Genomic DNA, 14,621 nt, shown 5'->3' with positions numbered 1-14,621 from the left:
CCGCCACACCCAGCCCTTTCTTTCTTTTTCTTGCTTTCTTGCTTTCTTTCTTTTTCTTTTCTTTTCTTTTCTTCTTTTTTCTGAGACAGTATTGCTCTGTTGCCCAGGCTGGCATGCAATGGTGCGATCTCCGCTCACTGCAACCTCCGTCCACCTGCCTCCACCTCCCAAGGTGCTGGGATTACAGGCATGAGCCACCATGGCCAGCCAATTTTTTTTTTTAATCTTTTAAATTAGAGATAGGGGTTCACTATGTTGACCAGGTTGGTCTTGAACTCCTGGCCTCAAGTAATCCTTCTGCCTCAGCCTCCCAAACAATTTTATTTTTTGTTTTCTGTTTTTGTTTGTTTTTGAGACAGAATCTCACTTTGTCACCCAGGCTGGAGTGCAGTGGCACAATCTCAGCTCACTGCAGTTTCAACGTCCTGGACTCAAGCAATCCTCCCACCTCAGCCTCCCGAGTAGTTGGGACCACAGTCACACACCACCACACCCAGCTAATTTTTGTATTTTTTTGTAGAGATGGGGTTTTGCCTCATTGCCCAGGCTGGTCTCAAACTCCTGAGCTCAGGCGCTCCTCCTGCCTCAGCCTCCCAAAGTGTGCAATATTACTATACACTGAATGGAGAATTTGTATTCTGCTGGCCACTTTCCCTACGCTCATTCATTTTCCTGCTTTTGTACAGAATAGCTTCTGATTTTTTGCTTTTCTTCTCCTAAAGTCAAACCAATTCATTATATATCAGTGCAGCATGATTGAGGTCATATCCAAGCATCTGTATATTGAAATATTTTTATTTTATTTTAAATGACTTATTTTTTCTTTATATTACAGTTGATATTATTTTGTAAATCATATCTGTAAATATGTTGTATTAGATTGAACCACATGATTTGTTGATATTCAACTGTTTACCTGCTGATGTGGGAATTTCAATCTCATGAGAGATTCAAATTCGTGATTCAATCTCATATTACTTGTGAATTTCATCTCCAGATGGCAAAGCAGCCATTAGAAAATATGTGTTGTGGCCAGGTGGGGTGGCTCACACCCATAATCCCAGCACTTTGGGAGGCCGAGGCGGGTGGATCACCTGAGGTCAGGAGTTCAAGACCAACCTGGCCAACATGATGAAACCCCATCCCTACTAAAAATATAAAAAAGGCGGTATGCACCTGTACTCCCAGCTGCTTCAGAGGCTGAGGCAGGAGAATCACTTGAACCTGGAAGGCAGAGGTTGCAGTGAGCCGAGATCACGCCATTGCACCCCAGCCTGGGCGACAGGGTGAGACTGTCAAAAAAAAAAAAAAAGAAAGAAAAGAAAATATGCGTTATATATATCAAAGGCCCAATGACAAAAAATAATAATAAGATATGCATTATAGAAAGGGGGCGCTAGTTCAGACAGGAGACTCATGTCCACCCCCTCTGGGTTATGTGATCGTGGCAGGCCTCTTCACCTGTCTTGTGCCTCTGTTTCTGCATCTGTGCAATGGGGCTGGTTGTCCCAGGATCAAAAGGTGCAAGTCAGAAAACTGATTTGAAAGTTCTGCATAAAGATTATGCAGTGACCTTACCACATGGTATAGGAAGTGTTACAAAGTCTGGACTCATTAGTATTCAGTGGTGGGACCATCAGTTGTCACTATAGGAAAACAAAATTAGATCACTTCCCCAAATCATACATACAAATAAAGCCAGAGGGAGAAAGAACCTAGATGAGGATAATGAAACTTTAATAGCTGTTAGAATACGGTAAAATGTAAATGAGTGTTAATTCTGGGTAGCAAGTACAGGGGTATTTTTTTCCATTATCCTTTACACATGTTGATGGGGTTTTTTCCTATTTGAAATAAAGCAGAAAATAAGTAGCTGGGCACAGTGGCTCATGCCTGTAATCCCAGCACTTTGGGAGGCCAAGGCAGGCAGATAACTTGAGGCCAGGAGTTCAAGACCAGCCTGGCCAACATGGTGAAACCCCGTCTCTACTAAAAATACAAAACTTAGCCGGGTATGTTGGCATGTGCTTGTAGTACTAGCTACTCGGGAGACTGAGGCAGGAGAAGTGCTTGAACCCGGGAGGCAGAGGCTGCAGTGAGCCAAGATTGTGCCACTGCACTCCAGCCTGGGCGATGGAGTGAGACTTCGCAATGGAGCAAGATGCCATCTCAAAAACAGAAAAAAGAAAATGAGCAAAATCATGGCACAGCAGGAGTTGGGGGCTTATTATTAAATTGTAACTGATTGCGCTACTGTACGCAGCCTGAGCAACAGAGTGAGACTGGCTCAAAACAAACAAAAACAAACAAAATTGTAACTGATTCAAGCATCCAGGGACTGGGTGTGGGGGGAGCCGCAGAGGGTTATCCAGCGCCCCGCCCTAGTCTCTGAAGGCTGACAGCTCTGCACTTGCCCCGCCAAGCCCACTACACCCTGATGTGTGCCCCACAACAATGTTCCCAGAACAGGGAAAGTGCAAAAAGGACTTTGGAGTTTGTCCTTTTCAGAACCGCAAAATCAATTTTGAGCGAGAGAAGGGCCTGGTGGAAGTGATCATCCAGAACTTGTCTGAGGAGGACAAAGGGTCGTACACCGCTCAACTCCAAGATGGAAAAGCCAAAAACCAGATTACTTTGACACTGGTGGACGACGGTCAGCCCCGCCTCAGCCCGCCCCACACCCCCGGCCTGCCCCGTGGCCCTGAACCCGCGGCTCTGAAACCTGCTGAGCATACCCCTCACCTTCTGTCCATGCCACGTTCCCTCCCTGGACTCACACTCCTCTCAGCTCATGCCAGTTCCTCCCTTTATGTTCACAGATTTTGACAAACTTCTGAGGAAGGCAGATGCTAAGAGAAGGGACTGGAAGAGAAAACAGGGTAAGAGCTGCTGGGGTGAAGTTCAAAATCCCTGGCCACTGCTTTGTGCTAGAGATCCTGGACTAGGGTTAATGGAACCCTCAGCCCTGCTGGGCCCCCAAGGGAGGTGCACTGCCATTCAGTCCAGTTCTGTCCCAGTGCCAGATCAAAACAGCTCTTGGCTAACCTAAGGGTGAGAGCCAAGCCCTCTTAAATTTTGCACCCGGAGGCCAGGTGCAGTGGCTCATGCCTGTAATCCCAGTACTTTGGGAGGCCAAGGCGGGCAGGTCACTTGAGGCCAGGATTTTAAGACCAGCCTGGCCAACATGGTGAAACCCCCTCTCTACAAAAAATACAAAAATTGGCCGGGCATGGTGGCACACTCCTGTAATCCCAGCTACACAAGAGGCGGAGGCATGAGAATCCTTGAGCCCAGGAGGCGGAGGTTGCAATGAGCTGAGACTGTGCCATTACACTCCAGTCTGGGCAACAGAGCGAGACTGTGTCTCAAAAAAAAAAAAGAAAGAAATTTGTACCCTGAGCACCCCCCTTGCCTCACCCCAGTCCCAGCCCTGGCAGAGCAGCACTAAGGAGCCCATGGCCATTAGCTGCCTGCTCCCCCCATCACCACCTGGACACGAGTGGCACCCTGGCTCTCTGACCATGGGCACATTTGTTTTGCACACACAGGTCCCTATTTTGAGCAGCCATTGCAATGGAAGATCACGGAGGACTGCCAAGTGCAGCTGACATGCAAGGCAAGTCCTGCCCTTCCTCCTGCCCTGCCCCCAGGCCCAGTGCAGGGCCGGGTGGGGGTACCTTGGCTTGTCCCCAAGCCCAGTGGCTGTCCCTGCCCACCCCTCCCCCTAAATTCCATACTCTGTTCTTGGCTGATCCCACACACAGGAAGTACCCCCAAGGAGACTACATTTAACCCCAAAAACAAACCCACCTTCCCAGCACCCACGGGGTAGGATTTGTGTGAGATGGGCCAGCCTTGAACTAGATCCTAGTGGCTCCGGAAGGGGTTCCGAGGGGTCGCGGGATCTGGGAGACTGCGAGGGTTTATATGTTGAAGAGTATCCCTGTCCTCTTCTTACCAGCCTTTGCTCAGAGACTCACAGTATGATTTCATCGCCTCAAAATCCTCTGTGAGATAGGCGTTATGATCCCCACTTTATAGATGAGAAAACAAACAAGGAAATAGCTCAAGACCACACAGTAAGAGGTAGAGAACCCAGGTTTGATCCAAGTCTATCTGACCCCAAAGGCTAAGGTTCTTCTTGGCACCCTCCAGTCTCTTTAGATAACTGGGGAAGGGGAGGGTGGGTGCTCTCCCAGAGTGTATTCATTCAGTAAACTCAGAGCATCTGTTACGTGTCACTCTGCAAGGCACTGAACATACAAAGATGAAGAAGTGGTTGGTCTCTGTGGGTCAAGGCAGGATCCTTGGGAAACAGCATGCCTCATGCGTGATCCAGAGAGGGGCAGGAAATTGATTAATCGTGATAGGGGGTGACTATGGGGTGCTTCAAAAAAGGCTTCCTGGAGATGACATTTAACTGAGTCAGTAAGAAGCGTATGGACATTTACAAGCAAAATAGAGTAGGCCAGGCATCAAGAGGCAAAGGGAAAATTCTTAGCCAGAATCCAGCAGAGGAGACACACGGTATGTGAAAAGAATCGGCTGAGATGCCCGAAAGGGTACACAGGTGTGTTTTTACTCAAAAAGAGAGCAAGCCTGACAGAGTCTCCTCATTCCCCACCTTCCCCAGGTGACCAACACCAAGAAGGAGACTCGCTTTCAGTGGTTCTTCCAGAGGGCAGAGATGCCAGATGGTCAGTATGACCCAGAGACGGGAACAGGACTTCTCTGCATCGAAGAGGCAAGTGTGGCTCCAGCTTCAGGGCTCACCTTCTCCTTCGGCTGCGAGCCAGGGAGGGCCAAGAGCCCTGGGCTGGGAGTCAGAAGTAGGGCCGAGGTTCGGTTGATGCAAGTGAGGCCCTGAGCACAAAATTTAAGGGGCACCAAAACACTCAGTAATCAAGGTAAATAATATTGTATGCAACATTCTTTTAAAAAATCAAAATTAATGCAAAAACCTATTTTAAAACTTTTCAGTTTTTTTTTTTTTTTTTTTTTTGAGACAGAGTCTTGCTGTGTTGCCCAGGCTGGAGTGCAGTGGCACGATCTCAACTCGCTGCAACGTCTGTCTCCCAGGTTCAAGCAATTCTCCTGCCTCAGCCTCCTGAGTAGCAGGCTCATGCCACCATGTCCAGCTAATATTTGTATTTTTAGTAGAGATGGGGTTTCACCTTGTTGGCCAGGATGATCTCCATCTGTTGGTCTCATGATCCACCTGGCTCAGCCTCCCAAAGTGCTGGAATTTCAGGTGTGAGCCACCACGCCTGGCCAAAAACCCTAAATTTTCAATAGAGACAGATTCAGTATTACTGATTTTTTTCTTTAGCTCCATTACTGGCCCTGCCAACGACTGTGCAGGCTTGGGGGTCTGTAGCACAGAGGCAGGGCAAGGATGGTGCTGTAATTTTACAGATGAGTAAACTGAGGCTCAGAGGATTTCAGTACAAAGACACAAGTCTAGAAGGTGGGGTCAGAAGCCACTCCAGTCACCTACCCTGGATTTGGCTGAGACCTTGGAGCCTTCATGGGATGGCGAGACATAAGAGAGGACTTTGGGGCTCAGTACCTCAATCCTCAGCTTAAAAGCTGCCTCTGTCTTGGACCCTGCCCCAAACCCACTGTGTGGAGATGGTCCCGGTGGGAAGTATTGAGAGATGAGTGGCCGGGCACGGTGGCTCACACCTGTAATCCCAGCACTTTGTGAGGCTGAGGCGGGTAGATCATGAGGTCAGGAGTTCAAGACCAACCTGGCCAATATGGTGAAACCCCATCTCTACTAAAAATACAAAAAAAAAAAAAATTAGCCAGGTGTGGTGGCATGCACCTGTAGTCCCAGCTACTTGGGAGGCTGAGGCAGGAGAATCACTTGAATCTGGGAGACAGACGTTGCAGTGAGTTGAGATCATGCCACTCCACTCCAGCCTAGGCGACAAGACTCCGTCTCAAAAAAAAAAAAAAAGAGAGAGAGAGAGAGACAGAGAGAGAGAAATGAGGGGCTGGGAAGACAAATATTACTCCCATGCCTCAAGGAAGCTGCTGTGTAATGAGAGGTCACTTCTGATCTCTGGACCTTGCCTTGAAAGCACAACTCAAGTTCTTGCTTTGCTGAGATTCAGACTTAATTTGGGGCTGACAAACACGGGTCAAAAGGACCCCCTTGTCCTAGGCAAGAGAAAACATGCTTCCTCCTCGGGAGCTGCAGGTGGTGGGGGTCCCTCCATCTAGGAGCCACCAGGGAGTGAAAGCTGTGCCAGGTTAGACAAGCTCACAAAGTGAGGCTCACTGCAGTGCTCAGAGCAGCTGCCTGTGAATGCACGTGAAGGTGTCTAGTTCAACCCTCAGCTCCTCCTACTCCACCCCCTCCCCAGACAAGCCCCGAGCTAGGAATCCATGGGCTCTGGAGCTGAAAGGAGCCTTAGAGATCACCCAGCCCAGATGAGTAAACGGAGGCCCAGGGAGAAGGGTCTTACCTGACGTCATGCGGAGAGCTAGGGGCAGGCCCGGAGCCCAGGCCTCCTGATTTGGTATCTATCTCTCCTTCTGGAGCCCATGCTGACAGCACCATCATTCATCCTTCTTTCCAGTTGTCCAAAAAGGACAAGGGGATTTACAGAGCGATGGTTTCTGACGATCGAGGGGAGGACGACACCATATTGGATCTCACGGGTGACGGTAGGAGCTGGTGCTGGGTCAGGGGCTGCAGAGGGAGTGCAGTGGAGCAGACTGTGATGTGATCTGTGCAGTAAGATTTATGGGATCCCCATGTCACTTGGGGAAACTGAGGCACAAAGCGATTACGTGACTTGCCCAAGTTTCCACAGCTAGTCAGTGGCAGGCACCAGGTCTGTGTAACTCTGATGCCTGTGTTCACCACAGTATATCACAGTGAGCCCAGGCTTGGAGACCTGAAGCCTGAGTTCACTCCTCCGTCCCACAGCAGGCCCAGGCTCCTCATCAGGCTGATCGGCTCAGCCTGCAAAAATCTGTCAGTGTGCATGTTTGTCCTCCACACCTAGTGCCCTTCTCTCCACCCCACTTCTGAGTACCCTGAACCTTCCTAACCCCAAGCCATGACAGTCGTCCTTCAGAGCTCCCTGTCCACCCCTAGAGCAGCTCACAGGCTCCACCAGCCTTTTTCAAGGATGTCCCCACTCTTAGCACATCCCTAGGGGAGCCCTCTGCCAACAAACTCTTCTCTCCGTCTCCCTCCAGCCCTGGATGCCATCTTCACCGAGCTGGGCAGAATTGGTGGTAAGTAGCCTGCCTCTTTGCCCAGCCCTGCCCTGATGCCCAGCAGCCTCCAAGCAGCCTAACACCAGACTTGGCTATCCAGAGTGGGTTTTGTTTCCAACCTCAAACATTGAAGAGAAAATCCTGCCTCTTCACAGCCCTACATTCCCCACACAGCACCTGCCCCCTCCCCCAAGAGCAGAGGCAGACAAGCTGGTCCCAAAATGTGATGCCCAAATGGACTCAGGGAAGACTCACCCTTCTCCTCTGTCTCCCCAGCCCTCTCTGCAACGCCACTGAAAATCCAGGGGACTGAGGAAGGGATCCGGATCTTCAGCAAGGTCAAGTACTACAACGTGGAGTACATGAAAACCACCTGGTCCCACAAGTAGGTCCGCCTTGCCCCAGAGCCCCAGCCAGGCTGGAAAGATTTCATCACCTGCCCCACAGGGTTCCCATCCCTTCTCCCTGACCAGTCCTCCATGCAACGCCGAGTCCAGGGGGTTGGCAGACAGGGTCTCTCTCTGGTCTTGCTATCTGCTGAGGCATTGAGGATAGAGATTAGCAGTGGGAGGAGGAGAAAGCCTTTGCCGAGATCCTCCAGGGAAGATGAGAACCTTGGTGGGACAACATGTTTCTGGAAACTCTATGGCCACAGCAGGGTCAGTCTCCGAGCAGCATCTGGGGGAGAGAGGATGAAGGGACAAAGAAGAGCCAAGTGGCCAGGCGGGTCAGGGTGCCTTGGTGGGCCTCTGCAGCCTTAGCAAACTTGGTCAGCCAGGCTTAGAAGAAACATGCAGGAGAAGGGTGTGTGGAGCTGATCACTCGCAGAGGGCCAGGGCTTGAAGGCAGGATAGACAAGGTGCCTACCGAGACTCAGCCACTCTCTGAGAGACCCCAGATAATTCGACAGCAGAGTTTTCCCAGTGCTTTTTATCATGTGCACGCCTCAGCCTTGTGTAGCAGACATTACTGCACCCATTCTATGGAGAAGGCGAGACTGATTTGGTCAAGGTTGTCCAATGAGTGAAAGCCAAGGACAGATGGAATTTCAGGACAATAGGTTCCTTCCCCAGCCAGAGTTTCTGAGCCCTGGGACTAAGCACAGAGGTGTCACCCCTGCAACGCAACACTGGTGACAGAGGACAGTGTCTCTAGGAATGAAATTTAAGTAAAGAAGGGGAGAAGTTTAACCTTATATGGTTTCTAAAGGTTAGAGGAGAGTGCTTGCGGGAGGAAAGCCTGGGAGGGTTTAAAAGGAGGAGAATAAAGAGGTGAGGAAGCTGGCTCCTGAGAGTGAGGGAGGTGGCAGCCACTTACCCTGAAGCACACATCACAAATGCAGACTCAGCACCGACACATAATTGTCATGCCACGAGAACTGATGAATGAATGAAGTACTGAATGATGAATAGAGGGTTGAATAATGAGTGAGAAAGTGAATAGATACTTATGCAGTGCCTCATTAATGGCCACCACCCACAGCCCATGGATCTCGAAACAAAACCACAGGCGAGGGTTTTGGGGCAGGGGTGTCTGTTGACCTGCAGACAGGCAGCCTTAACTGTTACTCTGCCCTCACATTCAGAGACAAACGCCTGGAGAGTGGTGATCGCATGAGGATGGGCACCACCCTGGATGAGATCTGGCTTCACATCCTGGACCCCAAAGACTCAGACAAGGGTAAATACACTCTGGAAATAGCTGCAGGGAAGGAAGCCCGGCAGCTCTCGACGGATCTCTCAGGGCAAGGTGAGCCATCCATCTATGTCTGCAGAGAAACCTGCTTAGAAAATCCCGTGGTTAGGCCGGGCACAGTGGCTCACACCTGTCATCCCAGCACTTTGGGAGGCTGAAGTGGGAGGATCGCTTGAGCTCTGGAGTTTGAGACAAGCCAGGGCAGCATCTCGAGAAAAAATAAAAATAATTTATCATGGTGACACGTGCCTATATTCCCAGCTACTCGGGAGGCTGAAGTGGGAGGATTGCTTGAGCCCAGGAGATAGCGGCTCCAATGAGCTGTGATCACCCACTGCACTCCAGCCTGGGCAACAGAGTGAGGCCCTGTCTCAAAGAATAAAAGAACAATAATAAAGATTACTCTGGGATAGGTGTTAAGGAAAGAAAGCTTTTTTTTTTAAACTAAATAAAAAGAAAAAAGAAAATCCCATGGTCTTTCAAGGTGACGACTACCTTCCCACCCAATCCTGGCAGTCACCCAAAGGAACATCGGAATGAGGAGGAGAGTGGAGGACAGTCAGGGATAAGCTCTGCTCCCAGGGTCACCCTGTCCCCACCATCGGACAGCAGAGGCCCTGATGCCCCCCTTTCTCCTCTGTCCTTCTTACAGCTTTTGATGATGCCATGGCCGAACACCAGAGACTGAAGTAAGTTTCCTCTACATTTCTCAGTGTGAATTACAGGACCCTCCAGAGTGTGGCATGAACTAGGCTCAGGACCCCTTCCTGGGAGCCCCAGCCTGCTCCACCTTTCCCTCGTCACCCCTCAACTCCACGTGGGCAGGACTGTCCTTTAGCAAGTGGAATTTCACGTCTTGTTCTCATTTCTGTTTTTCAGAGCCTTGGCCATCATCGAGAAGAGTAAGTCTGCCGATATTTCTGTTGTTTTTGTTTCTGAATTTGGGGCAAATTTCCTGGAAGCTTAAGGCTCTCGGTGGGGCTGCCGAAGGCCTCATTCCACAGTGGGGTCTGTAGGGCTCTAGAGTCTTACAGAGCTGCAGGGGAGACCTGGGCAGGACAGATACAGAGTCCGAGGATGCCTGGGATTGTGTTGTGGAAGCGCCCAGCACAAGCCTGGTCCTTGCAGGCACATGGACTACATTGGGGGGACCCGAAAGGAGGGGACAGACAGGAATGAGGCTTGGCAGGCCTTCCCGAGTGATCTGTGGGGACAGGGTGACTTTAAAGCTGAAGAATCATAGCCTTCTGCCCACTACTGCATCATACCTCATAGCTGAAGAGCTATGGCTCTCAAGGCATGGGAGCCTCATTGAATCCAGGATGAAGCCCCAAACCCAGAGGCACATGGCACCACCGAACCCAGAGACTCGGGGCCACCAGGGGAGCCACCACCAAGTCCATGAGCTCAAGCTTGTCCAATTCATCAGCCCCTACAACCCAAGCCAGTTCTAAGTGGCCCAGTGGTAGGAGTGTGGCTGTCTGTTCTCACTTCCCAGCAGATGAAGAGGAGGAATTCCAGTAAGGGAAAGACCCGGGCAGGCAGCAAAGCACAGGTGCAGCCGTAGAAGGAGACTGCACAGCTCTAAGAACAGACAAGAAAACTCGCACCACCAGCTTGAGGCCACTTGTGGGACGGGGTAATTTGCTCTGCATGGCATCATTGAGCCCAAGTGTCTCCACTTGACAGCAAGTGCAGGCCTCAGGCTCATAGCTGTTATCAGGAAGGGGCAGTTGAGGGATGTAAGTGGCCATGGAGTGAGAAGCTCCTGCAGGGGACTGGGGGTACCTTAGTGGAGGCAGCACAGCCCAAGACCAGCTCAGCCTCAGGAAGAGGCTCTTGTACCATAAATCTAATCATTTACCCAGCGACAATATCCCGGTCCCTCCTGGAATGCCACATCCTGAACAGGAGCCCCATCTAGGACCCTCATAGAGGAAAGCTGAATTCAACAATACTGGGTTGCTGGGGTGTGTGGAATCAGAGTGGAGGGAAATGATCATTTCGCCCAGCTGTGGAGGGCTGGTGACACTTTCTGCCCAACACTGCATCCATCTGTGGGGCCTTCCCCACCCCAGCTGGGGTCCCACTCCCCTTTCACCCACTGGAAAGGCGCCACCTGTGGCAGGCTCTTTACATATCCCTGATCTCTGGTCTAGGCCATGCTGACCACTCCTCCTATTCCCTCAGCTTCCCCTAAGTAGACCAGCTTTCTGCTTAGTGATTTACAGACACACTCTTCCTGCCCACCCCCAATGGCCACAAGGTCCTTTGCTTGATCAGATTCAAAGTGTCCCAAAAGCTTCTGCCTGGCTTTCTCTGACCCCTCTTGGTTCTCTCCCTAAGCTTGTTGGTCACGCCCATTGTGTGGATTTTGCCAGTTGAAGTCCCAGAGTAGTCCCATGTACCTTCTTCCTGGTTCTTGAGGGCAGGGGTATTGCACGGTCTTCTCCAGGTATCGCCAGTCATAGCAAAGGACCTCAGATCAGTAACAGAAACACTTTATGTCCCATATCTTCTACTTATGAATACGAAGAAGTGTGTAATATAGTTCTAGAGGTTTCCGCCCAAGGCCAGGTATGGCGGCTCATGCCTGTAATCCTAGCATTTTGGGAGGCCAAGGCAGGAGGATTGCTGGAGCCAGGAGTTCAAGACCAGCCTGGGCAATATGGCAAAACCCCGTCTCTACAAAAAATACAAAAATTAGCCGGCATGTGGCACATGCCTGTAGTCCCAGCTGCTCAGGAGGCTGAGGGGGGAGGATCGCTTGAGCCCAGATGGCAGAGTTTGCAGTGAGCTGAGATTGTACTGCTGCACTCCACCCTGAGCAACAGAGTGAGACCCTGTCTCAAAAAATTAATTTTGAAAAAATAAAATAAAAAAAGATTTCTATCCAAAATGATGAAAATAGAAAAAAGAAAAAGAAATACAAGAAGCCTTGCTTAAAAATAAACCCTCAACTCTGTGAAACTTCTGGGAAGAGAAAAAAAAAAAAAAAAAAAAAAAAAAAAAAAAAAGAAACTTCTGGGAAGCAGCTGGCAGAAAAAGATTCATTGCTGGGGTCTCGCATTTCCCTTTCAGATCGTGCCAAAGTGGTGAGGGGTCTGCCGGATGTGGCCACAATCATGGAAGATAAGGTACTGAGCCTTCCCTGCCCACAGCCAGCAGCCCCCTGCTGTGTTTACTCGTGCGCCCATCACAGACCACGAAACAATGCAGTGCTATGGATTAGAAGCCAAAGCGTGGCTAAGTGACCACACCTCAATGATTGCATATGGTACAAAGGAAAGCCATTGGGCCTGGTGTCCACCCTCAGTGGGTGCTTGACCCAGTTCTATCTCCATCTGTCTAGACAGCCCTGGGCATCACTGACTTTTGCCTGTGAACTTCAGCATCCACAGGAAATGTCTACTGGGTGATCCCTAAAGGCCCATCTAGGACTGAACTTATTTATGCAAAGCTAGTGTTTCTGAAAAGAATTGCTGACATTTTTATGGTGCTTCCTTTGTGCCAGGCACGATTCCTTGTATGTTGCCTATTTTAGCTTATTTACCATAAAGGCAATCACATGAAATAGGGTTTTATGCCAGCAGGGCGCAGTGGCTCATGCCTGTAATCCCAACATTTTGGGAGGCTGAGGCAGTCAGATCACCTGAGGTCAAGAGTTCGAGACCAGCCTGACCAATATGATGAAACCCTGTCTCTACTAAAAATACAAAAATTAGCCAGGCGTGGTGGCATGCCCTGTAATCCCAGCTACTCGGGAAGCTGAGACAGGTGAATCTCCTGAACTCAGAAGGTAGAGGTTGCAATAAGCCGAGATCACACCATTGCACTCCAGCCTGGGCAATAAGACCGAAATTCCATCTAAAAAAAAAGAAAATGAAAGAAATAGGGTTTTGTTTATTACTAATCACACTTTTTAGCTGAGGAAACCCAGAGTCCCTTAACCCAGGTTAAGGAACATAAGGTCACACAGCTTGAAGGGGCAGAGCTGAGATTCACACCAGAGCCTGTGTGTGGTTAATTATTATATTACAGTGCTCTGCATTAGAGCTTATTTGTTCAATAATTTTCTATTTTAATTCATAAATCTATGTACTAAAGCAATATAATCTTACTTGCACAGTAAAATCATAGTGACATACATATTTAAAAAAGCAATAAAACAAAGTGAAGACCATTCTAGGGCTGATAATTGCTAGTGTAATCATGGTCTGAGATTCTAACTAGTAAGTATTCCTGTAGAAAAGTTGAGGATGGCTAGGAGCAGTGGCTCACGCCTGCAATCCCAAAACTTTGGAAGGCCACGGCAGGCAGATCACTCGAGGTCAGGAGTTCAAGACCAGCCTAGCCAACATGGTGAAACCCAGTCTCTACTAAGAATACAAAAATTAGCCAGGCGCAGTGGCATGTGTCTCTAATCTCAGCTACTCAGGAGGCTAAGCCCCAAGCATCTCCTGATCCTGAGAGGTGGAGGTTGCAGTGAGCTGAGATCGCGCCACTGCACTCCAGCCTGGGTGACTGAGCGAGATTCCATTTCAAAAAAATAAAAGTTTGAGGATGCAGGATGTGGGGTTAAAATAAAATATCTCCCCTTTATAAATTACAGTAAAACACATTTATTAAATTATCACAGGGAGCAACCCAAACTGGGAGCTCTCTGGGGGCATGAAAGTGAATGCCAAGTTCAAGTTACAAGGAAGTGAGGCTATTCTCTTTCTGTCTTTTCAAACAGACCCTGTGCTTGACTTGCGTCATCTCAGGAGACCCCACCCCTGAAATCTCTTGGCTGAAGAATGACCAGCCTGTCACCTTCCTTGACCGATACCGCATGGAAGTGAGGGGCACGGAGGTTACCATCACCATTGAGAAGGTCAACAGTGATGACAGCGGCCGATATGGTGTCTTCGTCAAGAACAAGTATGGCTCCGAGACGGGCCAGGTCACCATCAGTGTGTTCAAGCACGGAGATGAGCCCAAGGAGCTGAAGAGCATGTGAAGCGTGTGTCTGGGCACAGTCTCAGTCTAGTCTGCATGGACCAGTAGGGAAAACCAGTGGGTCACAGCCTGGCACAGGCTACAGGGGTGGGGCAGAAGGAAAGGGGACAAGATAGAACCCAGGATGTGAGGGTGGGGGTGGAGTGGATGCACCAAAGTAGTGAAGCAAAAATCCTTCTGGAGTCCTGAGAGGCCTCCAGGAGAGCGGGATGAACCCTGGGCCCGGAATAGAAGACCCGGCTGCACTAGCGCTACCTACCGGTATTGGCATCTAATAAGTAGATTGGCATCTAATCAGGGCCAGGCGTGGTGGCGCACACCTGTAATCCCAGCACTTTGGGAGGCCAAGGTAGTGGATATCACGAGGTCAGGAGTTCAAGACCAGCCTGGCCAACATGGTGAAACCCCACCTCTATTAAAAAAATTTTTTTTAATTTTAAAAAGTAGAGATCAGGTACTAAACACTAAAGACTAATCAGATACTAAACACGGCTCACTGCAACCTCTACCGCAAACACTAAACTCTAAACACTGTAGCTCCCACCACATAGAATTATCCCAACCCAGATGTCAAAAGTGCCAAGGGTCATGAGCCCTGCCACATACTCATCACACCCCTCTTTTAGGATACCATAGTTTCAGTTCACATAAGTTCAAGAGACATTTATCTGAAGTCTAGCATGTGGCAG

General features: G+C 49.6%; 1 protein-coding gene across 3 annotated transcripts in view; it reads left to right on the top strand.

Moving 5' to 3' along the window:
* MYOM3 (myomesin 3) overlaps nt 1–14,303 on the top strand; it is a 58,906-nt gene extending 44,603 nt beyond the window's left edge. For 2 of the 3 annotated variants that reach the window (XM_032300808.1, XM_032300807.1), the window contains 12 exons: nt 2,509–2,653; nt 2,820–2,879; nt 3,549–3,616; nt 4,634–4,744; nt 6,588–6,675; nt 7,216–7,254; nt 7,513–7,621; nt 8,822–8,985; nt 9,584–9,620; nt 9,811–9,833; nt 12,013–12,068; nt 13,670–13,933. In XM_032300808.1, coding sequence (XP_032156699.1) covers nt 2,509–2,653; nt 2,820–2,879; nt 3,549–3,616; nt 4,634–4,744; nt 6,588–6,675; nt 7,216–7,254; nt 7,513–7,621; nt 8,822–8,985; nt 9,584–9,620; nt 9,811–9,833; nt 12,013–12,068; nt 13,670–13,933 — 1,164 coding nt within the window. Of the gene's footprint in view, nt 1–2,508; nt 2,654–2,819; nt 2,880–3,548; nt 3,617–4,633; nt 4,745–6,587; nt 6,676–7,215; nt 7,255–7,512; nt 7,622–8,821; nt 8,986–9,583; nt 9,621–9,810; nt 9,834–12,012; nt 12,069–13,669 lie in introns of all 3 variants that reach the window. The other variant, XM_032300806.1, reaches the window with a different exon arrangement.
* Nucleotides 14,304–14,621: the final 318 nt, after the last annotated feature.

Source organism: Sapajus apella, unplaced genomic scaffold (genome assembly GCF_009761245.1).
Source record: "Sapajus apella isolate SASKATOON/1434 unplaced genomic scaffold, GSC_monkey_1.0 scaffold43, whole genome shotgun sequence".
Classification (NCBI taxonomy): Eukaryota; Metazoa; Chordata; class Mammalia; order Primates; family Cebidae; genus Sapajus; species Sapajus apella.
Note: the sequence above shows the minus strand (reverse complement) of the source record. Positions and strands in the feature narration are given on the sequence as shown.